This window comes from Gavialis gangeticus, unplaced genomic scaffold (assembly GCF_001723915.1).
Source record: "Gavialis gangeticus isolate Ggan-Ray unplaced genomic scaffold, GavGan_comp1, whole genome shotgun sequence".
NCBI lineage: Eukaryota > Metazoa > Chordata > Crocodylia > Gavialidae > Gavialis > Gavialis gangeticus.
The window spans coordinates 86,041,526-86,068,949 of NW_017729025.1; the positions used below are offsets into that span (position 1 = coordinate 86,041,526).

The 27,424-nt window shown below is 40.5% G+C and overlaps 1 protein-coding gene across 1 annotated transcript in view; it reads left to right on the top strand.

Annotated features, from left to right (window-relative positions):
* Positions 1–27,424, top strand: part of STARD9 (StAR related lipid transfer domain containing 9) — a 259,017-nt gene that overhangs the window by 134,617 nt on the left and 96,976 nt on the right. Inside the window, exons 4-13 of the mRNA XM_019519085.1 lie at positions 5,461–5,577; positions 7,021–7,053; positions 7,152–7,213; positions 7,956–8,068; positions 14,817–14,886; positions 22,471–22,543; positions 23,454–23,521; positions 24,710–24,807; positions 25,143–25,343; positions 25,508–25,605. Coding sequence (XP_019374630.1) covers positions 5,461–5,577; positions 7,021–7,053; positions 7,152–7,213; positions 7,956–8,068; positions 14,817–14,886; positions 22,471–22,543; positions 23,454–23,521; positions 24,710–24,807; positions 25,143–25,343; positions 25,508–25,605 — 933 coding nt within the window. The remainder of the gene's footprint in view (positions 1–5,460; positions 5,578–7,020; positions 7,054–7,151; positions 7,214–7,955; positions 8,069–14,816; positions 14,887–22,470; positions 22,544–23,453; positions 23,522–24,709; positions 24,808–25,142; positions 25,344–25,507; positions 25,606–27,424) is intronic.

Consider the following 27,424-nt stretch of genomic DNA (forward strand, 5'->3'; position numbering starts at 1 on the left):
AATAATTTTGATCTTTTTGGAAAAAATAGTGGCTTAATGTATATTGTGTTGAGGTAATGAACCTAAAAGTACAAGATCAGATTCTTCTTTCAGTGGAGCTCCACTGACAATAGTGAAATTACATCAGAAGAACTTGAAAGAGAATTTGGCCCTCACATTTTTTAATAAGTACATTTAAAGAACAACCTGCCATAGATTCATCATTGTACTCTAAAGCCAAGGCACCTAATAATAAATCAAATATTCTACCTTACCACAATCATTGTTCATTTACCGACAGCTGCCTCTTTAATTAGAAGACTGTTCCAGCTGTTGCTGAGTAACTGAACCCAAATATAATGATTTTCAGTTAAAAAAAAAAACAACCACTTGTGGTAAGCAGTCTGGAACTGTTTTAGGACACAATAGGGATCCATTGTAGACTGGCCACTTTCTAAGCAGCAGCAGCATTGTGGCTAAAGAAATAGGTCACAGCTGCCCAAGTGCAGTGGGACTAAAGCCAGCAACTATCACTAAATAAGAGTAAAGGAAGACTTTTTAAAGCATTTTGTATTAATAAAGTTGGTCCTCTTCTACAAATGCAGGGGCCAATCCTTACTCAAGTCAGCAACCCTATTAAACATTTTCTTGTGAAGTAAGAGCTTCAGCATCATGGCCACAGTGGAATATGATATTTATTCAATTATTTTAAAAAAAGCATTGCCTTTTCTATAGAAACAAGTGACTTGAATAAAAACAGATGTTGAAACACTACTACAAAGCAACCTTCAAGTAAACTTTAATGCCAAATCAAATCTCTAACGTTACATTTTCCCACAGCTCAGAGAAGGCCAGTTTTGTGGTCAAATGCTGCCTGTGATCTTATTTTATACTTTAAGCATGCATTTGATTATAAGGAAAACTTAAAAACAAACAAACAAACACAACTCTAATTGTGGTGTCCAGGAGCACTTGCATCTGAAATGTGAAACAGGAGAGCATCTTTTTCAGTAGCTCTGAGAGAATTTCAAATTTTGACTGCAATCTGCCCTAAAGCATGTTGAGAAGAAAAAGTAATTTTTCTAAACCATTACCACATCAGATGCAACCTTCCTATCCACACCTACTCAGGCCCATTGTAATCTCTGCCCTGTTTTTTTCCTTGCATCCTTTCTTGCTCAACACACTTCCTTCTAGTTCCCTTTCTCTCCCTCATGCCACCTTTCATGCTCCCTCTGCTTAGAATGCTTTGGGTGAGATGCTGACCTGGTTGAAGTCTTGGTATCCACTTCCTTCACTTCTCCAGGATCTCTCTTCAAAGGCACTTCAAACAGCTTCTCTTTCCTTCTCTTCAGTAGTAACTGTTACACAGTTCCTGTTATGAACTGTTGTCCTATGTCTTGATTTGTATTTGTCTTATGCAGATTGTAAAGTATTCAGGATATAACATATATTGATAGTTGTGTGAACTAATGCCTGTGAAAATTATGCTGCATAAATATTTTATTATCCATTTGTGTATTCAAACCATCCATTTCTAGACTGGAAGATGGATGCCTGTTCAGCGTAGCTCTTCTTTATTGCATTAATATAAGCTAAATTTTCACTATCCTTGGTCAATACATGTTGAGGGTATTACACAGTTTTTCAGTTCTCTCTTCTTACTTATAGTATCCTGGTTGAATTTTTCAGGGGCTGTTATCCTTGACACAACATGATTAGTCAGACATGTTGCCACTGAACCACTGTTAGTTGATATTTTGGACTTCTGACTCAACTGTTTTGTTATCAGAGAACACAAATAGCAAAGTTGTTCTTGAACAATAAAAGGTGTACATAGTCTCAGTTTTCAGTGGAAACAAGTCTGTTCATATTCCTGCTGAGAATTGACATCTGTTTCAGTTTGAACTGAAATACTGTCTGAAAAGTAATGTTTCAAGAGATGATTTTTAATGCCTCTGGTTATTATTCTTGTTTCGGACCAGAGGAAGACTGATGGTGTCTCTGTAATATGTTTGCTTTCTTTATTCACCATTGCCAATCTTAATATATTAACTAGTCTCTTTAAGAAACTAATGTACTGGCAATGGACAACATTTTTCAAGTAACATGGTATGCAATTGTGTATATAAACAGCCTTATTTTCTCTGTGAACAGAAAAGATTTTTATGCTTACAGTATTTATTTTGAAAGACTAGAAGAACTGAGCTCATTTCTGCTGTGCTGGAGGGCTTAGCAGCTTACTATATAAGAGGATTCTACATGCCAGTGTATGCTGCAGAGAAGACCTTACTAGTGGTTTTCATAGTGCAATGTGTATTTGAAGCATTGGGAACATGGCCAATTGATTTGAGTGCAGCCACATCCTTAAAAGGATAGAATAAACCAAAATAAGACCCAACCACAAAGTGATCTCTTGCTGTTTTCTGCCATATCCAGCACTTTATAGATGTTCTAAGCCTTTCCTTAGATGGGACTTAAGTCTCCTGCTGGGACTTAAAGGCAGAGGTTCCTGGCTAGAAGGTCTCAATTGTCATCTTTGGGATCAGGAAGGAATTTTCCCCCATAGTCAGAGTGATATGGACTGTGGAAGTTCTTGCCTTCCACTATAGTGGGGGGGTGTGGCCTAGGGATTTAAAAGGTTATAAATGTATTTAAACCATTAATGCATTACAGTTAACATTTAAAACAGACTACATTGTGTGAATTATCTCATGGTTTACCAGTACTACTTTTCCAGACTACCCTTCCCTGAGGCAGCCCAGCCTGCCTTTGCACACTGCCTGCCTCTTCCACCAGCAGTTTTGCCTGCATAAATAAAAGCGCTGGGGCTGGGGGAGCCGAGCCAAGCGAGCCTTCTCCCCAGAGGAAGAGAGGCGAGGAAGGGGAGGTAGGACAGGATGCAGTGGCCGGCACCAGGAGCGCCTCTTGCCTCTTGCATGTGTCTTGCCCTGTGGCAAGCAGATCTTGTACTGGCTACTCCATAGATATGTGTTATTGGTTAACCAAAATCGTGATTTGGAGTGTTAAAAAAATTCACAGGTATCATCAGGTATTAGCTGATGGGTCGTGACATGAACCCTTCTGCTATGGCCCCCAGCCTAAGCAGCATATATCTGTTGGCTGGCATTGCTCCGCCTGATATCAGAAGAGCAGTGGCCAGCAGTATAGAATGATCGAGACAACCTAAAGATATGAGATGCTCATTGTATAACCATCCCACAGGACACAAATGTCTGAAGTCACAGAGGAGCTTCCTCACCAGCACCCAACATCTCAATGTCACACCCAAGGCGATGCAACTACAGATGTGGAATGAGAGGCTGAAGAAAATACCTGACAGTGAAAAAATGTACATTCCAGCAGCTAAGTCCTGACCACCAGGGGCTGACAAATCATGACAAAGGTGGCGATGGCATTGTCTCAACTGCATGTGTACCAGAGTCAGACATTCCAAGGAATTAATGAAGAAATGGGACTATACCATCAGTTCAGCCACCGGTGACTATGGCACAAAACCTCAGACTATGCAACACCTGCTTCAGTGCTTGCTGCTCAAAGGCACATGTACAATGAATGATCTCACAAAGTACAACAAATGAGTACAAGCATGCGTAACAAAATGGTCAAATGTGAGGTAGAGACATGAGAAGAAGTTTGGTTAAATGGTTAACCATTATAATATATATAATTAGAAGAGTTTAAATGGCTAATTTTAAAAATTATATTTACATCCCTAGCGTGGCCTTCTACCTGAGATCTCTTGCGCATATGTTAACACCCTTTTATAAAAGCAGTATGTTGGCCGCTGTGGTTCTCCTGCCTTACCTGTGGCAAGCTAGGGTGTTATATCTTGTATTGTGTCAGGGTTGGCAGTAGTTGAGTAAGAGTTTAGGTTATGGATTTATATAGGATGGTTTGGATAGGGATGATCCTTCTTCAAGCAGGGGGCTGGATTAGATGACCTCTGATGGTCCCTTTTAGCCCTACTTCTCTATGATTCATTTGCTTTTGGCCCTGTAAATGTTGAAGCCTCACTCCATCATCATCATCATCATTCTCTTCCTCACTGCTTATGAGCCTGTTCATAACCTGGCACTTTATTAGGTTTATTAGTTGTAAGCCTTGTATAAATTTAAAGCAAAAAGATGGGTCCCTAGTTAGAGAGCTTTTTATCTAAGTTAAAGAACAGGGACAAGATATGGGTACCCAGAAATGGGCTGCACAAGTACAAGAAAGCAGTTTTGGTCCACACAATAGGCATGATCTCAACACATCTACACTATGTCAGTTTTTTTGTTTTTTTGAGAGTAACAAAAGGAGACTGTGGAGAAGAGACTTGAAGGAAGATATTTGTTTGCTTGTTTGATTCATATCTCATCTTCCACAAAAAAGGTCAGGGCATCTTACAATAAAAACAAGACAAACTATAAAAGCCAGATAAAATATTAAAATGAAATAGTAGTAAAACAACTCCACAAACAGTGCTGCAAACAATATCCCCCAAATTAACCCTGTCTGCTAAAACGTTCCCAAATGAAAAGGTCTTCCAAAGCTTCCAGATGTCCAGGCTGGGGCTCTGACTGGTCACAAGGGAGAGCTCTGTGAGATGTTTACTGGGAATTGCTCCCAAGTGTGAAGGTTCAGCATGGAAGAAGCGCAAAGTCATGTGTTATAAAAAATTAACAGATGAGCAGTTGGCTTGACTGGAGGTGATGCTTGACATATTGAAAGTGAAAGATGATAGATAGTGTGAGAACAGGCCATGGAGGGTCCTGACAGTGAATTTAAGTAGCATAAAGGAGAAGGCAGAGCAAGTAGGAGGCGGCAAAATAGAGAGAAAACACTATTAAAACTTTCGGCAAGCACAACATAATTTTTTTTTCAGGATGATATTTACACTTGTTCTGTTCTTTTATGAACAGATACTTAGCAGTTCAGATAAAGAAAATTAAGAAGTTAGGTTGACTAGAAGTTAGCCAAGGTGCCTATGGTATAGAAAATGTAGACTGAGATTCTGTTTTCTCTACCTCATCCCAAAAGGAGACAACATTCAATGGACCTGAAAAAATAGCAAATTCTAATTGATAAAAGAAAATATTTTTTAACTCATGAAGCAATAGAGAGTATGGGTACTAGATTAAATTAGCCAAATGTCTGATGCAAGATGACAATTCATAGGGAAAATTGAGACAGGCTAGTCTGATTACTGTTTAACGTCCCAGTGAGTTTGTTAAATTTTCTGTATTGTGTCACTACGTTGAGTACTGTCCATACAATTTGATTCCCCTTTTTGTGTATCATCAATAATTACCTTGTTCAATTTCCATTATTTTAGGTTCTATGAAAATAGTTAACTGACAAATGGCAATGCTTAACTTTGTGCAGTTGTGAAAAATAATGGAAAGATTTGCAAATGACTCTGGGTGTTTGGGGATGAGAATTTGTACATGAAATGCATGGTCTTTTTCACTGTTCCAGGTATTCCAGGACCTTGGCACATCGGTACTCTCTGGGGCCTTTAAGGGATATAACATCTGCCTCTTTGCATATGGACAGACGGGTTCAGGAAAGACATACACAATGATGGGAACTCCAGTGAGTTACAGCATCCAGTCCATTCTCTTGCTCTTTTTCAGAAAAGAAAATCTGTTTAGTAAAATTTTAAATTCGTGGTTAATGCCCCAGTTAAACAAATTATTTGCCATGTTTTACTTAGGTGTATCCTTGCATAAAGTTAAGTACTTGCTTAAGTCCATACCTGAATGATATAACAACAGCTACAATTCTAAGTATGTGGTTTAATAAAAATGTTTCTTCTGGGTGATCTTAGTCCTTTTATTTTATAGACATGTGGTTTATCTGTTTTGCTGAAAATATTCTGTACCCTGAACTTCTAGTTATTTGTAGCAACTACCTTGTGACACCACAAAACAATGTTATCTCTCCTGCTTAGACAGTCAAACCCATGTTGAAGGTAAATTATTTTCACAAAAGAAAAAAAGTATATAATTCTTTAGGCCATCTTTCAGCTTTAAATTAGTAGTCCAGCCATGGGAACATGACACTCAGTGGAGGCTGGCAAACCTACTTGAGACCCTGAGAAAGTTAGATGATTAACCTGAGCCTCCATGCGATTGTGGCTGGATTGCTGCCAAATATCTGTGCTAGCTCTCACTTGTTTACACCATGATGGTCAAACTCCAGCCCGTAGGCCACAGTTATTGAGCCACATTGTCTGGAGTGTGGGGATCCCCATGAGTCTGGATGTTTGGTGGCAGGGGAGTAGTAACATCAGTTGTAGCTCCTCATGTGCACTAAGTTATCAAGCCACGGTGGGGTCAGCACAATCTGGTAGGTACATGGCTGCATGTGGCATTCAAGGTTGGGTCAGTGCATGGCTGGACCCAGTGTGTGGGTCTTTTTGGGATCTGGCATGAAGAATCAGGCTGGTGTGCAGGTGGATCTGGTGTGCAGGGTTGGGCTAGTGTGTGGCCAGATCCAGTACACAGCTGGATCCTGTGTGTGGGATTGCTCCTGTGTGCTGACCCCATGCATGGGATCTGGTTTATAGACTAGCCCCACCCAACTCATCCAGCCTCAGGGTTGGAGGGTTGAGAACCACTGGTCTATGCTCCACTGCAGTCACAATGATAATTGTAGTGTAGACATGCCTTAAGTCTTTACCTCAGCCATGGGCTATGACAAGTGGAGGTATTTCAGCTTTACAAGATGATATCCAAAGTGGGTAAGACTGGTATCAAAGTACTCACAGATACAGCCCCTATTCTATCTGTAGAACATTTCTTCCCTTCAGCAGATTCCTTTGAGAGGTGGTGTGGCTGGCAGCGCTGTAAACTGTCACTTACCCAGCACTGAGAATGTTCCAAGGTGGCGAGCTGTTTGACCTTCTCCATGATCACTGCTTTTGTATTGCTCCATTCCCTGTAGTTTTTCCTACACTTATTTAAATGACCCTTTACAGGAAAACCTGGGACTGCAATCATAACATATAATTTTTTTGTTTTGTTTTCCTAAAAGGCATCCATTGGGCTGACACCTCGTATATGTGAGGTATTTAGTTCTTTTACTAACTTGCATTTGTTTAATCTGTTTTTTAAATGGGTGGGGAGGGGGGTTTCTCATTTTAAAAGATCTTTTGGTTCTTGCAGGGCCTTTTTTCAAGAGAGGATGATTATTCAGAACAGCCAGCATCTTGCAGAGTAGAAGTCAGGTAGGAGAGTCACTGATTTTAGCCATATGTGCTAAAATGTTTTCTAAAGTTTGTTTCCATAGGCCAACATATTTGATCCTTTTTTCTCTGGAATGTCAGCCATTTGGGGTGGAAAATCAAATTGGCAGATATGTTCCATCTCACAAGGTTGTTCTATATTCAGATCCACTGCATGCAGATGGGCCACAGCTTGATCTGGTGCTCAGAGTGCTCCATAGCTAGATCCAGTGTGTGAGGTCAGACTGGTACACAGGGTTGCTTGGTGGCCACATCTGGCATGGAGGGCTGGGTCAGCACATGTGGTTGTTGGGCACTTAGATCTGGTATGTGGGGGCCAAGCTGGTGCATCAAATCATATCTACAGGCTGACCCTATGCAGGATCTGGCCTGCGGACCAGCCTCGTGTCACTCATCTGACCTACGGGGCTAGAAGGTTAAGCACCACTGCTTTAGCGTGTCGACAGTCTTTATAAACAGCTAGCAGCTGTGGGTAATTTTTTCTCCTGCTTCTTGGCAATTGATGGCTTCTCAGCTCCTTTTTAAGTGTCTATATGACATGTAAGAAAACAAGATGAGAGAGGCAATGAAGAGGAATCCTTTAGTTTTTTTTTAACAGGAAATGTCCCTGCCAGGGCTGCAAGCTGCAACTGCAGATTTTCATTGTCCAAAGAACTATTAGTGATTTTTTTTTAAATAGCAGGTGGCAGAAAGATGACATATTCTTCCTCCTCTTTTTCTTCAGTTTCCTTGAAATCTATAATGAGCGTGTCCGAGATCTGTTAAAGCAGCCTGACCACAAGAAACCTTATACGCTTCGTGTCCGAGAGCACCCTGAGACAGGTCCATATGTGCAAGGTGAGACAGAATTTCAGTTTGGATTACAAATTAATGCACACATATCCATTATATTTGTTCAGTTGCATTTCCAGCACGATCTTTGTCATTCCCATTGTTTTCCCGGTCTTAAGAGGCTAATATGAAACAGTTTGAGGGATTCAAAATGCTCCCAGCAAGATATATGAAATCCAATAATTCTTAACAGAAAATACGAAATTCTATCAGAAGGACTTGCTTTATGTGTGTAATTTGAATGCATTTAATAAAACATAGAATAAAATATTTCCTGTACTGGATCAAGCCACTGATTTTTTGAGCCTGATAATCTGCTTCCCACAGCAGCTGCAAATCAATGTTTCCTTAGAAGATAAAATAATAATGGTCTTGACTCATGCTAGGTAGATAGAGATTTCTTTGCAACACACTGAAAGAAATAGGAAGAATGCCTTTCTTGAAACTGACATGGCTGTTTAGTTGACTTCTATTTGTAAAATCTGAGAAGGTTCAGATTTGCATGTTGATTACAGACATTTTGGTCTGCTTACTTTAATTTACCTTTCAGAAATCTACTCTGATCAGTAAGGTCATGGACATCATTTACACTTTTCATTTTGTGACCAGCCTGATCTGTACCTGGTATAGGTCTAGGCCAGAGGAGCAGAGGTGCATTAGGTGTCATCAAACAAAAGATCCTGCCATATTAAATCATACCTGCAACAACAACCAAATGTGTACGGGACTTGGCTTTTAGATCATAAGAGGAGGAGGTTAAATCATAGGAAATAGTAATAAAGTTAAGGTTTGTATCAGATTCCTAATTTCATATTATTAGCCCTTGACTCTTTTTTGAACTACAATTCTCTAATTTCCTGATTTTCAGATGCATGATTTCATTTCAGTAGAACGTGAACATTAAACTTAGAACTTTGCAGTTTCCAGACTTAGATCTACTGTATTTTCTGCACATCTAACCCACACCTCCCCCCAAAACCAGCTGGTGGAAATAGGGGTGTACATTATATGTAAAATACATGTCCCCATGGGTCTGGAAATTTGGTGTCATGGGAGCAGTGGCAGTGTTAATTGCCATAGTTCTGGGATCCATGATAATTAATACTCACTGTTTCCCCAGCACCAAATTTCTGGATCTGAGGGAGTCTCCCAGCCAGATGACCTGGCCTCATATACTGGATCATGCTGGCATGTGAGGTTGGTCCATAGCTGGAATTGGTGTGCTTGATCAGACTGGACGTCAGGTCAGACCTGATGCAGCATGTTGGACCTGGCGCACAATCCTGGACCTAGCATGCTAGGTTTGTCCATGGGCCCCATCCAGCTCACAGGACTGGCTGTAGGCTCAGCTCCCTAGCTGCTGCTTCTTAGTTAATACAAGAAAGATTTTTTGCCCTTCATGCTGCCTTTCAAAAACAGGGTGCATATTATATAAGGGAGATGTGATGTATGCAAGAAAAACATGATATTTAAAAAAAAATCTACTGGAATTTTGTCTTGCATTCTTTTTTTTTTTAATTATCCTTTTACAGTCCTCATCTTTTTACTTACAATCTTTTCCCCTCTGAATTCTTCCTGCCATTTGTTGTCTTTACTTCCCTTTTGTCTCTGCCTGAGCTTCAGAAGCATTACATAAATACCAATTGCTGCTGTGTGATTTTGTTGATAGTATGCTATGCTGAGTTTGTCCTGTACAGAGCCAAAGAATCTACTTGGTGACTGACAGAAAATAAAATAATTCCTACAGAATCAATATGCTACTAGCAGTAGCAGTAACCAAGTGATTTTTAAGGCTGTATAAAGCATCTTACTGGTGCGGAATAGGGAAAGAGACCTTTCCAGAGTAATGCAGACTTTAAAAATGGGTCTTATTTGTTTGGAAAGTAAATATGCCCATTTCCTTTTTAATGTGTTACTAACCACTATGTCTCCACAGTGGGCAAAACTCCAAATTGCCTTTGGAATTACTGATGCTGCCAACTCTTGGCTGATCACCAAGTGGTTTGTAATATACTCGACACCTGGGAAGTACTCCTTTTAATGTGTGAAATGCACATAAGAGAAGTGTATTCCTTCTGTCATTAGATCAAATACTAATTTGCTCTGGCTTTAAATGTAGGCCTTTGTCTCCATTGATTTTGTAAATTTCTTTTTTCTCCAAGCTGTCCTTTCATCTGACTGCTTATCATTATCATGCCACTTAATTTTATGCATGATTTTTTTAAGCAGGTGGGAAATGAAAATGGAAAATCAAGCTAAATGCGTTGTCTTTTTTAAATAGTTGGATACATTGAAACCCATTAATAATGTTTGTAGTCAATTATATTAGCTGTACAAGCTAATATAATAGTTTATAACACTTTTCCTCCAAGAATCTCAGGATACATTACAAACATTAAGTAAGTCTCACAAGTTCAGTGCAAAACAGATATGTTGTTCACAATTTAAGGGTAATTAAACTGAAGCAAAGAGGTGCTCAATGACTTGCCTATGGTCTCACAGCAAGGCAGTGATGGAGCAAAAAACATAATCCTGGAATCCTGATTCCTGCTTCTCCCACTAACCACTATTTACATATCAGTTACTGATAATGATCATTTTTTATGTATCAGAACATGAACTAGTCACCTTGGAGCCAGAGAGGAGATTTCAGACATGCCTTCCCACACACATTTGGCTAGGTGACGTTCTGGTCATGCTTTTCTATAGAATCAGCACCTGGAGTGTAAATAAAAAAGAACTGATGGGCTGATCCTTTAAAAAAATGAAAACATGCATGTTTGGTCTTCATCATGGTTCTTTGTCTCCTGCTGCTGCTTTTCTGGAATCCTTACTATAACTCTTGCCCAGACCCTGGTCACTGCAGAACTCTTAGCAAATACTACTTACTTCCTCAAGATCATTTCCCACACTGAAATACAGCTTGCTGCTGCTTTTCCTGCCAGCAGGCTTCCCTCAAACCTGCATATCTAAAGTTCTTCGTTTCACTGATTCCAGAGTTTCCTTGATCTGGGTGAAAACAAGTCATAGTTGGGACCTAAGTCTCTTAATGTGTCACTGTAGTAGGGAAAACTCCTGTTGTTCCAGAGGTAGTCTTTCATAAAATAAATCTATTTTTATTTTCTAGTTCTGATATTGTATAGTTATTGTTATCCTTTTAAATAGGAATTTGATAACCAGATGTTTCCTACAGTATTGCTTGTAACAAGGACTGTGGAGACATGGTTGTGTGCTTTCCCTTAAACCGCCCCCTTCCCTGATTTCTTTTTTTTCTTTTTCATTTTGTAGTATGAGAACAGTATAATAAAAACACATTATGCCAGTCAGGGAGTGCCTTTTTTTAGGTTACATCAGGAAATTCCATGGAGGCAGCCCTCCCTTCCCCTGCTGTTCATATCATCGTGGGCCTATATGGGGGAGTGGTATGTGTTTATCCCTGTAAGGAAATTTCAACTCTTTATAGTTATAAACATAAGTCAAAATACTAGAAATAATTGGCTTCATGCATGGAAGATGAAGTAACTTCTCTGTTGAAGGGTGCCATGTGGTAACATTTCAGTATTGCTGTGGGACTGCATGAATAGAATTGATTTGCAACTGATGAGTCAGTGTCCTGGGGTTTGTAGTCAGATGACTTAAATGCATGGTACTGTGTGTGTGTGCTTAAAACTATAATTGTTTATGTCATGGGAGCCAGTGCTTCACATATTGTTTTTATTTGGTTTTTGGAGAAAGACTGATAAAGAGGAGCTCTGATGCCTGCAAAAGGGTGCTCATTAGCTAGCTCACATGGCAGGTGAGCATGGGTACGACAGTTCACACATTTCGTGCACTGCTGATCAGTATAGGTCAGGGATTTCAAACTTACTTGGCTTTGTGGGCTGGATGAGTAGCCTGCAGCCGGTCTGCAGGCCAGATCAAACCAACAAACTGGCCCCACATTTCAGATCCAGCACGTGTCCTGGAGTGGCCAGAGTGGGCACCACCTGTGGCACAGTCCTGCTTCTGCCACTCTGGGGCTGTGTTGCATGCAGCAGCCGCTCTGCTGCTGTGGGATGTGAGCTGGGACCAGTGCCACTTGTCAGGCATGCCCTGCCTGCGGCCAGTGGGTCAACTCAGAACCACAGGCAGCACTGGAGGCTGGACCATTTGACAACCCCAGTAAAGGGGCTTGATTTTAGGGAAATTCTAACTCGGATGTGTTCTGTAATATACCATGATGGCATGTTGCTGAAGTCAGTAATTGATGATTTCAGCACTCACATGACCTTGCCTGTGGAAGTTTGTTTGTGGAATCTGCATGGGATCGTGCTCAATGAATCCTGTAGCCAATAGCATCAGTGTCTAAACTGTAGCCCTGGTTGTTAGGAGAGCAGTATATTTTTCACTCCTTTATTAGGCAGTTTGCTGCATGGAACAAATGAGCATTGTTAAACTGATGAGAGCAAGTCAAAGATCAGTGTTCCATTATGTCCACAGTGTTCCACAGTGTATTGCAGCATACCAAGACTTGTCTCTGTATTTGCATTATACTTACTGTGTGCAAGGACTTAGAGGTTATGGGGTAACAGAAAACTTGTAGGGGTAACGAGGGGCTCCCTTTTATCCTATTATTTTGTCACTGACATAGTTTACTTCAGTAGTCTCTAACACACTGAAATCAGTACCTGGATGAAAAATAGACAGGGAAGAAAACTAGAGAGACTCACCCTTCTAAGGATGCTTAATTACTCTCATATTAGAGGTAATGCATTTCCATTTGCAGTCAGGAAATTCCAGCTCCCTGCACTAAGTATTTTGAATAATTTCCAGCCCATCTTTTTTCAATGTAAAGCCTGCAAGATTCTACCCCTTAAAATGCTGAAAGCATTTCAGTACTTCAGATTGGAATGGTTTCAAAATTCTCTCTTACAGATGGTTGCACTGTTAAGGAATCAGCCTCTTTTAAATCAGGAAGTGATGCAATCTAATTGGTTACTTTGAGACATTTCTGAGGGAGATTCTGCCTTTGAGACAGAACTAGAAGGAGTTTGTGATCTTTCTTTGATACTTGAAAATGGTGTTTCTTTTTCCAAGCAGCAGAGAGAACTTGTTTTTCTTTGCAAAGAACATGTACAGATTTTCATTTGCCTTTTTAAATGAATTGTGGAAAATGTATATTTTTAAACCTAACCATCCCCAATACATAATTAGTGTTATTCTTATGGGGTTAAAAAAAACCCTTAAGAGTGAGTTAGGGAAATAGTCAATGGTACTTTTGTACACTCTGTACCTTACTGACACAAGAACTGTTTGGACAATATTTTTCCATTTGATAAAAGGCAATTATCGTTGCATCTTTTGGAGCGCAGCATGTAGTAAAACACCAAACAGTAGGATAAGTGCTTTCTGCTTTGTAAACTTTATTATATTTTTGTGTGTGCTTAGACTACTGGTGGGATTCATTTAGGTATAATCACTGATGTTCCAGGTAAAAGCATTTATTTTGAGTAAAGTATTACAAGACTAAAATAAATCTTTCATCTCTGGCCCAGATTCAGTCCTTATTGATAATTAAGCCATCTGTTATCTGAGTACATACCTTGTCCAGCTGAGCTTTAAAATGGACTAGGGTAGACAGTTAAACTTCACTTACATTCTTACAAGAGATGCATCATTTTATACTCTTCAAGATGCATCTCATTCTCACTGCAGCCTCCCTCATGTCACAAAAGTATGCATACAAAAAGACAACAATGTTTTTCAGGATTGTTATGTTAGTGAAATAAAAGAGGACAAAAACCTTCAGAAATGGCACTTCTCTTCTACCCCACGATAAAGTTTAGGAAGAGAATATATTTTACAGTGCCTCACACAATGAAATCCTGATCTGCAACTGGGGCCCCTTAAATGCTATTGCAGGACATGTAATAAATAGACATAGTAATAGTACAGCATCAATTAATCCTGAGTACAGGTCCACTGAAGTCAGCTAAGCATTCTTGCTATAATTCACATTTTATAATCTGCTAGTAACAAAAAGCATAGAAGCATACTGCCCTCCAGTGGGGCCACATCAGTTTCAGTACTGACCTATTACCATCAACTCTGCAATGCAGTATTTCCTGTATTATCAAGAGGGCTTCCTCCTCTTTTTTTTTTGTGGGCAGCTACATTAATATTATCTCTAGGATCATAACCAGAGTATATTTTATGGAGGTATAAGGCTTTTAAAGTCCGTGTACAGTTTACTGGTAAATGTGGCAGTTTTAGAACATGGTATTTAGCTAAATAAGTATGTACTTGGAAACTCCCAATGGAGGGCATTGTCATTCTTACTCATTTTCAGTACCTTCCATTTGTAAAAGCTGCAGGTGTAAGGGCTTATCTGCAAAAAGGATGTACTGGCATAATTAAAGGGACAAAATCTTTCTTGTGTAAATGTAGTAATATCACTGCAACAGCATTTATACCATTATAGCTTATTCTTGCATGAGAAGGAGACTAAACTGTACGGAGATAAAAGCTCTTTGCAACTGCTTCCAAAGTAGAGGTTATACTGGTATAATTATTTTGGCTTAAAAAATCAACTCCCTAATCAAAAGAGTTATGCTGATTGAAAAACTATGGGTGGACCATCCCTGAGTCTTAAATAGAATGTTTGTAGCCTCCTGACTTTCACTGAGTAGAAAAATCAAGAGATAAGAATTAAACAAAGTTTCCTGAATAAAATCTGGTTTTGATTTTTTTTTCTGTTTTTTAAAATTTCCAACAGGTTTGTCTCAGCATTTAGTTACAGACTACAAACAAGTTGTAGGACTTCTGGAAGAAGGAATAGCTAAGAGGTATTTAAAAATAAAAATAAACTCTGTTTCTCCTATTTTTCCCAATGTTGATGGTACAATTATTGGTTTCTCTGACACAGTTGAAAATGTTTTCTTAAATTTAATCAGAAATGAAGAATAATTTATCTAAGAGAGGACTTCAAGTCTCCCAAACACTGTATGGTAAATACTGCATAGCATCGTATAGCCCTAAATAGTGGTTACAGAGGCCCACAGAAAAGATATTTGCATTGCAACAAAACTGATTGTATCCTGAGGTTTTAGACACATGTACATTTGAAGCCGTTTCCAAAAGGGAACATTTCAAAAGGGCAGCAGCTTAAAAAAATGTGTTGGGTTAAGTTCTTCAGGGGACATATTTTGACAGGGGCCTCTTAGATTATGATAATGTGCACAGATCAGTCATTAAGGCATCTGTCTGTCTGATACAGGAGTAAATGTTGGAGTTTATGTATATGGCAGCCCCATTCCTGACTAGCATACCAGAGATTTCTAGTCTTTGGTGCCCTATTCTGCAGCTGGGAGCTGTAACAATTCATAACCTCTCGGGACTGGCACAAAGAAGAACTTGAAACGCTTGTGCAACAGTGCATAACCTCCACAAGAAATAGACATAAAAGCTAGAGACAGGCATTACACACAAACCAGTTTAATGATCAGAAACTGGTTTAAACTTATAACAGAATAGATGTTCTGTGCACATAATCCAGTTTCAAAATGGCTGAAACCGGTTTGAGATAAACCTGGTTGAATGTAGTATCAGACTTAATTGATTTGGGTCAAATCGGTTTAAGCAATATGTCCCAGACCCCTTGCTGGTTTAAGATAAACCAGACTCCCCCAGCATCTCGGCATGCTCTCTGGGCTGGGCTCTTTGCTCCATAGTAGAGCTAGCCCCTCCCACCTGCTCCCTGGCTGGAGCCCTGGTAGAGGCTGCAGGCACAACAGGGTCTGCCTGGCTTCCCCTGCCCTACCCACCACCTCGCTGCTTGCTGCTTAAGCAGGAATCCACCCCCCTTCCTTCCTCCCTCCCATCTCCCACAGCACAGATCCCAGCCCCACAGACCCTAGGCATGTGGTATGCTAGCTAATGCCAAGAGGTGTCTGTGTGTGTGTCTCCCCAGTTTCACTGGGACAGGCAGACTGAACAGTGACCACTTAGGAGCTAATCAACAGGTTAGCTGGTAAGCTGTGTAAGAAGAGTTTCAACTAATGGAGAGAGGCTATTCTTTGGTGATGGGATTATAAACACTATTATCATCCCCCTGTTGGCTTGCTTGCCTGTCAATTTGCTGCAGACAGTATAGAGAAGCAGGGAGAGAGATTGAAAAGCTCCATATCATCAGCAGATGCATGCACTGCACACCCCTACCTTGCCTCAGAGTGCTAGCAGGGGCTGGGGTCTGGCTACACTCCCATCCCTTGAGCAGCCAGTGGGGAAAAACCTGGGACATTGCAGGCAGACCTCCCTACTCAGAGCTTCTGCTGAGGCATGGCCACATACCCCGCTTCAGCTCAGCACTGTAGAAGGGAAGGGAGGGCTGCTCTAGAGCCCCCTGGCTTTTAGCCTGGGGCACTGCAAGCATGTGCCTGAATTTCCTCAGTCCAGGGAGAATGTCTGTCCAGTTACAAACCAGTTCAGCTTAGTCAGGTTACACTAACCTGTAAAGGTTGAATCAATTCAGGCTTAGGCATTTTGAATGTCTGTCCCTAGCCAAAAGCACAGGTCTGAACAAAAGTTAATTTGCAAAACTCTAGGGGCATAAAAATGTGTTATTCGTTCCCAATACTTTCTGAAATTTTGGCTAAAATATTTTTATCAATTTAAGGTGTAATGTTGCCTTCATGCAGACCAGCTCTAGCCATTTAAGTTCCATTTTGAAAGTTTAGTTCAGAGTTCAGTAAATCCTAAGTCTTATGTGGGTACCATGTACTTCACCTAGGATTCATAGAATGAAGATGAGAATCATTGATCTTTTCTCCCTATACACGGTTTTAATTTTTGGAAGAGGTGCAGCAGAAAGTGATGATTAATATTCCCACTTTATCTTTGTACAGCCAATGCATCATTAAAGCTAAATGGGCCTGGATCCAACCAAAGGGCCACCACCCAGCATAAAGTTACCAGTGACTCACGTACATTTCCTGTCTGATTCTAATGCATACATTTTCTTTTTTGTATTTCATAAATACCCACTAGCTGCTAGTAAACAAACAATTTTATGACAAATATATTTTACAAACATTTAACAAATGTTATGCAACATATAGTGCACAGGTACTATAAGATGGCTTTAAGAAAGTCGCACCGTAGCCAGACCAGTAACCCTGAGAGAGAAGGAGAGAGAGTTGTTGTTAGTCAGTGATTTCTGTTTCTATTGGCAGCCTTGGGTACCCTCACAACAGGGGAAAGGAAGGTAAATGGAAAGGAGAAGCCTGAAGATGCTGATCACGGTTTCAGTATTGATGTAAATTTAAACTGTTACCATTGAGGGAGAAAAGGGAGGTAAAATACCAAGGACACTGGACACATTTTATGCAATGTGTGTATAACAAACAAACTAAAGAAAAGCTGCATCAACACTGAGGCAAGTTATATGCAGTGCATTTTAGTTTTACCACTCAGCACTTGTGATCATTCGATATAATTTCATAATCAAACTACTAAATAGTTCAGTAACAAAATGTTATTTTATATACTAAACTGTTGTATTAATGATTTGAATACAAGGAATAGAAAGCTTACTGACAAGTTTTGGAAGAGCTTGCAGATGTTCTCAAGGACAGAATTAGAATTCAAAAAGATCTTAATAAATTATAGAACTGGATGATTGGCAACAGAATTCAATTAAAAAAGAAACAGGTATTAGGTGCTACAGTTTGAGAAGCAAAACTGAATGCACAAATACAGAAAGAGAAATAATTATATAGGTAGTAGTACTGTCAAGAAGGTTCTGGGGGTTATGGTGCATGACAGACTCTACCTGAGTTGTCAGTGTTATGTTGCCAAAAAAGGAAATGCACATTTGAACTCCATTCAACAAAATTTTTGTGTAGAAGACTTGGGAAGTAATAATACCACTCTACATAACACTGCTTAGGCTCAGCTATAGTATCCTGTCCGGTGCTGGGCACTGCATTTTAGGATAGCCGCAGAGTCACTGCAGAAAATCTACAGGTAAGTAACAGAGACAATAAAGGCTTGGTATGCAAGCTGATGAGGAAAGGTTGAGAGAACTAAATATACTTAGTCTGGAGAAAAGTAAATTAAGCAGGGGAAATTATAGCAATTTTTTTAATTATTGAAATGTTGATGTGGAAGCTGGTTTGTAAGAAAAGTGCATCTTGCATTACTGTTGGGGGTTGGACTGGATGTATATTGAAAGTCCCTTTCCCAATGGTTCTGTAGTTTTGTGTTTCTGCAATTAGAGTATGTGCTCACCACCACTGAAATACAAATAAAAGTTGTAGAAAAAATGTAGGAGCTGGTACCTTGCTCATTGTGTCTTGTACAAACCACAGCATTAATTTGTATTGTGCACAAAAGTAGGTTGTTTAATCGATTTCTAGATAAATATTTGACATCAAATCATTAACAAGTCATTATTTTCATAAACTATTCTACAGAACATTTAATATTATAAATATTATTAAGTATGTTCAAAGGAGTTACAATTGTTAGTTCTAAAATTTAATTATACAATTTGTACTATATAATTGTTTCTTGTTTTAGTTGCTAACATGTTTATTATGTACCACGTGCTAAATTTGGTCTGTGATATTTGTATAAAAACCACAACTTACAAACTTCCAAAAACACGGTGTTCCCACCAAGAAAAACAAAGCAAACAAAAACCTAAATAATGACAGTAGGACATTAAAAAATAATAAAGAGCATTCTATGTGCCTTATGCAAATAATCTAGCATGAACATCCTCCCACAAAAATTCACACACACAATAAGAGTTGCCAAGACAATGTCTCCTTCCCCTCCAGTACTGCCTTGTGTTGTAGGAGACGTATTAGAAACCTGTACTGCCCTTTTCCCTCTTCCTCTTTTGCCTGCCATGCCAACACCTTGAGGTACTTTCCCTCTTTTCTTTTGTCCCCATGGCTAGGGACAGACATTACACACAAACCAGTTTAAGTGATCAGAAATTGGTTTAAACCTGTAACAGAACAGATATTCAGCATACATAAACCAGTTTGAAAATGGCTTAAACCAATTTGAGATAAACCTGGTTGAATGTAGTATCAGAATTAACTGATTTGGGTCAAACTGGTTTATGCAATATCTGTCCCGGACCCCTTTGTGGTTTAACTTAAACCAGAGTCCCCCAGCATCCTAGATGCTTTGCAACCCTGGGTGGGGGGGCTCTGCTCTCTGTTCCAGGCCAGCAGGGCTGGCCCTGCCCCTCTGCTCCCTCACTGGAGCTCCAGCTGAGACTGCAGCCACAGCAGGGTCTGCCTGGCTTCCTCCTGCTCGCCCCACCCCACCACCACAGACCACATGCTGGCTATGGTCTGTGCTGTGGGAGACAGCACAAAGGCAGACAGAACAGTATCAGCTTAGGGCTTTTTGGAGCTAATCAACAGGTCGCTGGTAATGTCCCTCTGTTCCTTCCTTGAAAAAAGTTGTTTAAGAAGAGTTTGAACTAATGAGAGAGGCTTTGTTATGTTTGATGGGCTGATAAATAAACAACTCCCTGTGTAACACCCTGCTGTGTAACTAGAGGCATGTGTAGACGAAATAGGGGCCCTAAATTAAAGCAGTGGATTTTAGAAAAACACTGCTTCAATTTAGGGCTGATTAAACCACCATGTCATGCACACACCCCGATGACGTGCCTGCCTCTCAGGTGTGGAGGGGAGGGCGAGCTGCCAAAGGGTAGAGCATTCCCTGGGCTGTGGCGGAGGGGGGCTTGTGCTTCCCTCTGCAGCAGCTGCAGCGCCCCCCCAGGCGGCAGTCACCTGCAGGCACCTGGCTTGGGTGGTCCCAGGTGGCACTGCAGCTATGGAGGGAAGCACTGCATCCCCGTGCAGCTCAGGCAGGCTCCAGGGATGGGGAAGGGGGAGATTGGGCTCGCCGCTTTTCTTGGGTGGAGCTGCTTTCCTGGGCTGCTGTCAGGCTGTCTGCAGGGCTTCCTGCAGAGCTGTGGAGCTGCACAGAGCCCAGTGCTTCGCTCTACTGCTGTAGAGGCAGCAAATTAAAACTCCTCAAAGGAGTTTTAGTTTGCTGTTTGCCAAGTCATTTAAGGTGCATTACGCCACCAAATTTCCTACAGCAGCTGGAATTGATGCACATTATGACACCAGGGCATGCAAACAGCAACACCATTAAAGCAGTGCAAAAGCATTTAGCCCGCTTTAAAGTGTCATGCATGCAAACATGCCTCTTGTTTCACCTGCACATGGCCTAGATGCTCTGTTATCAATAGCAAAAGAGGGAACTGCTCCCTAATCAGAGCATCCTGCCAGGTCCTGGCCACGCCCTCCCCTGCAGCACAGCATTGTGGAATGAAAGGGAAGGCTGCTGTAGCATGCCGCCGGCCCCCCAGCTTCTAGCCTGAGCCACTGCAGGCATGTGTCTGCATTTCTTCAGTCCAGAAGGGATGTCTGTACGATTTACAAACTGGTTTAGCCTAGCCAGGTTACACTAACCTGCAAAGATCGAATCAATTCAGGCTCAGGCTTTTTGAATGTCTGTCCTTAGCCAATTTGTAGGGCTCTTCAATCCTTATTTGTGCTTACCCAAGAACCATGAGGACCTTTTTGTCTCTTCTCTTCTTCTGCTTTTAGTTCCTTAATTTTCCTTTCTCCTAACCAGTTGCCATCCTCCTGCAAGATTTGAAGGAGCATTTTCTTCCCGTTTATGTTATTGGTGCACTAGGTCAGTTGTAACTCTTGGCATTGTATGGCCAGGTGGTTTGTGGAGGCTTTTTGCTAGTTGTAAAGGGCAGGAAGCCACAGGCAGACTGCAGTTCCCACAGTCAGTGTGACTTACACTCATCAATTCAATGAAAGCCATGCTGACTCCTATCCAGTGCACTCTTTCTTGTCCATCACTACCATGACCCTCTAGTTGTCAGTGGCACAACAAAAAAAGTGCTATAAGCTTTGATTGCATCACAGAAATTGCCAGTGGCAGTGCCTGTTATGAGCCTCAGGTGTGGCTGAAGTGATGCTCTGGTGTGTTCAGCATTGCCCACATAGCTGTTATCCATTGTCAGCAATGGGAAATTTTTGTATGAAAGACAAGCCCTTAATGTGATGAAGCAGTGGATGTGGGAACTGGCTGATACCCACCTAAAGTAAAATATGACTCTTAGACATGACTGAACAATAAGAAAGACTGAACCAGTCAGTTTGGTACAGAAAAAGGCCCCCTTCTGCTATCTGGCAGTCTGCCAGCACATGGCCTTATGGTTACAAAGGTTGGCATTAACTGGAAAGGAAACTGAAAGCTCTGGACTATGCAAAAAAGCAGCAGCAGTTGGAGCCCCATTTTTTGTTCCACTAAAGCCCTCTCATGCATCCTAGACCTCTTGCAAACTACAGCAATCTTGGGTCATCCGGCTTAGTTATGGATCTTTGGATTCAAAGCCTGAACATGAGTAATGAGGAGAGAACAAATGGACAGAGAAACTCAACTTTATGGTGTATCCATGATGTAAGACTGGGGAGAAGCACATGTAACTGTAATAAATTAATGCATTACATTATTCATCTCAACTTTCTTTGAATATAATGAACTAAATATAGTTTCCTTGCACTTCTGTTTCTGCAACTGAGATAGGTACCCAAACAGGTCCTGAATCAGTGATTTTCTGACCCCCATTCTGTAAGTTGCATCCTGCTCTCTGTTTATGTTTGTTATATTGCTGTGTACCTTTACGATTGCATGTTATGGATAATAAAAACAGTAACATCTTGTCATTGCAATAACACAGTAACTTCTCCAACAACCTTAAAGAGCCTACAGAGATTTTCTTTATTTTTAAACTTTATTCTGTTCCTCCTTTTCCCCTTCTGTTTTCCCTTTCCTTCCTCTTGTGTATCTTCTAAAAGTTCACCACCTACTCCCAGAGTTATGCATACACAAGTCTGAGTAACATTGTTCTATTAGACAGATGCATCCAACAGTTGCATAAAGCTCATACTATCGTGCAGTTTTCTGGCCCTGCCAAAAGGCCAGGATGGGGGCAAAAGCCCTGGCCCCAGAATGTTGAAGGAAAGTTGGGATGTGACATTTTCTTCACTGGTTAAACTTTCAAGCTGTATTTTGCTTTTCTTTAAGACCCCAAATTTTCTTCCTATAACTTTTTAATATGTTTCTAGACTATTCTGAGGACCACCAGAGTTCAAACCTAGCTTTAATTTACTTTTGTCCTCCACATTTGCAGACCCCCATACCAAAGCACAGTTTGGTCAGGTCCAAGAGTTTGGTCTGCTGTTTTTTTTAAATTTGCAGTACTTAAGTTCTAGCCTTCACTAATCAGTTCCATTTCTTATTTGCACTCTTTCTGAATACAGAGACCTAAACTGTCCCAAGTGAACTTATTTTCCTTGCATTTTTGTTTGTAGAATCACAGCAGCTACGCATATTCATGATGCCAGCAGCAGATCCCATGCCATCTTCACTATCCACTACACTCAGGTTAGCTAAAAAATTCCAACTGCCTTATCTTTTCCATTCCAAAAAACAGTGTTCAGCAGACTTGCCCAGTTTTGCAGTCACCATTCTGTGCTACTTTTAGTAATAACAATGGAACCTATTTCCTGCTACCTATTTCCTGTGGATCACATTGCATATTTGTTCCACTTCATATGCCACCTCACATGCTTGTTCCCTAGTGCCAGTTTGTCATTAAGAGATTAAACTAAAGACTCGCTGCTAAAGGAAAATTTTAGGTTGAAAAATGACAATCAAAAAGCAGCACTGTCCCCAAGAGAATTTTTAAAACCTGTGTGTGGAAATGTGTTTTACAGTTTCATAACATTTTGTGACCTATTGTTACTATTTACTGGTTAGGATTGTGAGATCAAGAACAGCGTAAGTTTAATGCCTACTGAAGGATTTTGTTTTTCTGGCATTTCCTAATGTGCTTACCTCCTTAACATCTTGGCACTTATTATGTTGTATCTGGTGTGATACATCATTTCTTTGGGGGGACTATATTCTTCACTGGCAAGAAATGGTCTCAGTGAGCTAGTAGACCTTTTCTATTTCAAGCTTCTGCCATCCTGTAATCTTAGAACGGGAGGATTTTTTTAGCAGTTTCACAAAAGAACCTTGGAATACGCTAGTACAAAGTGACTTTGTGAGGTTTGTGAGAAGCTATTTTCACGCAGTCACTGACAGGGAAGTTTCTTCAAGAAAAATCAGTGTAATAGAAAGTTTTGCATGCAAGTTAAGACAGCTGTTGAATTGATGGGATGCACATACTCTATGGCTTAAGGTCACATAGCAAGTCAGTGGAATTTCCAGAAATACAGTTCCTCAATAAAAAATGTGTAGTCTGTTGTACTAAACTGAATCATATTTTGATACATATTTTTCCCTTCAGGCTATCCTGGAGAATAATCTCCCTTCTGAAATTGCAAGCAAGATCAATTTAGTGGACCTTGCAGGCAGGTAATACTGTACCAGGGGGAACAAGAGCTCTGCTAAAATGTTAGCTGCTGTTTTCCATGCAAAGATGACTGATGATTTTTTTTAAAAGGGAAATTAAATATTAAAAAACCTCATTATAATAATGTTAAATCTGGCTTCTCTGTAGGAAAGGAAAAATGTGAAGCTAAAATTATTGCTCTATCATGTATCTTCCTGTGTTGGGAGTTAGATATTATTAGACCAATATAAGAGCACAAGACTGGAAGGGACCTCTTGGGTCACTGGGTCCAGTCCCCTACTGTTGCAGGCAACCACATCATGTAATTTGTTTCATAGACTTATTGATCTTAGTCTCACAAGTGAGGTTGTTTGACCGCACTATTCCTGTTGAAAGGCTGTTCCAATTATAGGAAAAGATTTACCAAAATTGTATGTGAAAAGGTTGAACCAAGACCATTGTTCTTCCCAGTTATTGCATAGCATGGAAGGGAGAAAAATTGGTAGCTTGGTGCTCAGTGCTAAACAAGGTAGCAGAATGCAATAAGATTAAAAGACTTTGTGTGGTACATTCCCCTATCACTAACCACATTGCCCTGTCATCATCTCAGCTGCTTTCTGCACTTAAATGACTGAGGTCCATGTAGCTCTGGTAGCTGTCGCAAGTTGTTATGAAACAGCTGCTGAGGCAACACTTTCCATTCTCAAATGTGTATCTGACAATGCATAATCATTCATAACATCTGAGGGTGTGCTAGTCTGATGCTCAGACATGGGCTATGCATTTGAATGAAATGATGTTGGTTAGGTCAAATTTTTCCCATAAAATTGAGTGATGTATGACAGTTTTCTTGCCCAGGATCAATCTGATGGTGCTATCTTCTGCAAGGATGTACCCTTAATTTTACATTTTGGTTAGTGAGTACCTAGCAGCAGTTTGTGCCAGTGAACGGGCAATAATAGCATGACCTTCTTTATGATAAAGCACACTGAAAAACTAGCATTACTGCTCCTTTTAAAAATGAGTGACAAAATATAAAACATTCAAATCACATTTTATTTTCTTAAAAACCTAAAATTCCTCTATTCTTGTGTCTCAGGACAATTCTGCATTGTTCAGACTCTCTCACATCAGGCATTTTTTTAAAAACTGAGTATTTTCATACGGTATTGCATATGTGTTTCTGTGTTATTTCCTGTGATGTGTTTTAGTGAAAGAGCTGATCCCAGTTACTGTAAAGATCGGATTACAGAAGGTGCCAACATTAACAAGTCATTGGTTACTCTTGGAATTGTCATCTCCACCTTAGGTATGTGTAATAATATTGTTACTTTAAGAGGCAGCAGCGCATAAATTCCCATCATTGGAGAGACTGTATTTAAAGTATGTCTAGAGTTAGAATGAGGAGTTGAAAAGAGCTCCTTCAGCTAAGGAACTGATAATGTTTTTGACCTGTTGGTATTAGAGGGCAGCTAGCGCAATGGTGTAAAGTGCAAAATTAAAATTGCCTTTGTTACCTCAGTCAGTTAGGATACAGAAGTGAGAGAATAAGGATACACCAACCAGAGAAGACAAGAGATTCCTCTCTGAGCCCATTGAAGATAACCCCTTTCACATGCTGTCTGTTGTATGTTTGTTTTCTAGCACAGAATTCGCAGATGTTCAGTAGCTGCCAGAGTATAAACAGCATAACCAGTGAAGGGGACAGCAGCCCCATGGGTAGTCACACTACAGGCAGCGTCAGTGGAACCAGGAGGCAGGCTTACATTCCATACCGCGACTCCATCCTCACCTGGCTTCTGAAGGACAGCCTGGGGGGTAACTCCAAGACTATCATGGTTGCCAGTGAGTTCATGTTTCTGTTGGCTTTACATCTGGTGATCTGCATTGTACAGAAAATTACCTCACTTCTGTGGTATGAAATATAAAAGATATATTTTAAAATAAATTTACTGTTTTTATTTTTTTTAAGGAATCTCTTTAAATCAGTGTTTGTTCTTCATCTATAGCTATCTCTCCTGCCAGCTCCAGCTACAATGAGACCATGAGTACCTTGAGATATGCCTCAAATGCCAAAAACATTATTAACAAGCCCCGAGTCAATGAGGTGAGACCCCCCCACTTATATTTTTTGCATGTATTTTGATTTTATTGAATGTACTCAACAGTCACATTCTAAGCATATATTATATACATAACTGTGAATAAGGTCAGCGTGAACTGGACTCATTTTTGATTCTTATATCTTAAAGAAATCTTCTGTCCCTGATTCTGTGCAGCTTTTAACTTGCTGGTACAGCGTTTTTTTCTGTATCCTTGTAATGTTAAGACTGCATAATAAACTCTGTGCCTGAGGGGCCTTATTAAAGGGGGAAGGGGGTTATGTAACCTGACATTTTAACTTTTGAGCTTTTGACTTCGCAACCTTAATGTTCTTTCTAATTGATACATGAACTTCAGTACCGTTCCAGGCTCTGAGGAGAATATACTGCAGTGGGAATGTGCTGTAATGTCTGTGTTTTTCCTGGGTTTATCTCTTCCCTGCCTCTAGGCTTCTCATCCCTGTCCCATTCTACCTGCCAACCCAGTCTCAGTCTCCCCACCTCAGGACTCTCATCCTTGTCTCCCCTTCCAATTTACTTATCTAATCTGCTTCTTTCCCTCTTCTCCCATTGTCTCCCAGTCCTTACAAGCTCCTTATCTCATCTCAGTCATACCCCCATTACTGCCTTCTTTTCCTAGTCCTTTTGCAAAATTAGTGCTAGTCCTTCTCCTGCGTCCCAGATCCTTTTCAGATCCATTTCCCATCCTCCATCTGTTACCTCTCCATTATTTCGTAGTCCCCATCTTTACTTCCATTTCCTACTTCCTCCAGTCACCACCAGGCCCACTCTTATTCAGCATCGTTTCCTAATCTACTTGATTTCCTCCACTAACCTAGTTCTTATTCCCTCTCATTTGAATGACATGGTTTCTGCTTTCACATTGTTTGACCTAATCAGAGAAACAGGCTCCAAATGGTCATTTTCAGAACTGGGTATAACCCTTCCCAACAGCAGCTGGGAGCAGCAATTGCAGGGAAAGTTTGACTTTGCCTCCCTAGCTCTGGGCTGGAGCATGTTCAGTCATTTCATAGAGATGGCACATGCACGGTGTGGTCAACATTAATTCTTGAAAGAGTCAGAGAGGACAGAATTTTCAGATTTTAGTTGATGAAACTGAGGAAGTTTCTGTTTGGTATGTGCAGACTATCATCTTTCAGAGGCTTGTAACTTGACTATTGTTAGGCAGATTTTCTGAAGACAGCAAATAACTTCTCCCTAGTACATCAGTCACTCCTGTCAAATTTCTAGTCTTTGGTCCTCAGCAGGGCAGTGATAGAGTTTCAAAGAAACATCTTCAATGTCTAATATGGGCAAAATATGTATTTTTTTTTAACCTTGGTCCTAGAAAGGACCGTACCTTTTTATTGAAATGCCTCTTTCCCCACCTCCCCCTCCCAACCCCCTCCCCAAAAATCAATCTCAGGTAATTGCCCACCATGGAAAATTTGAGCCTAAATGATTAAAGTTTGTTAAAGTTTTATAAGCTCCTGGAAAGAAGGTCTTATAATGAAAAATACTGGTCAGCATTAATGATAGGCTATCAGTGCTTGGATCCATGCTTCAGTGTTGCACAGTCTACATTCTGCAGTTCTCGGTGCTAGGGTTACCATACGGCTGGGTTTTCCTGGACATGTCCTCTTTTTTGGTCCCCTGTGCTGCATATGGCCGGGTTTTTTAAATAAGAGCGAAGTCTCTGGGTTTTTTGCTGTTCTTCCTCATTCCAAAGCTGGCTGCTTGGGGCTGGGAGTAGCAGACAAGGTGATTTGCTGCTGGGGGTCATGTGCTCTCTGCCTGGGCCAGAGAGAGAGAATGTGTGTATGT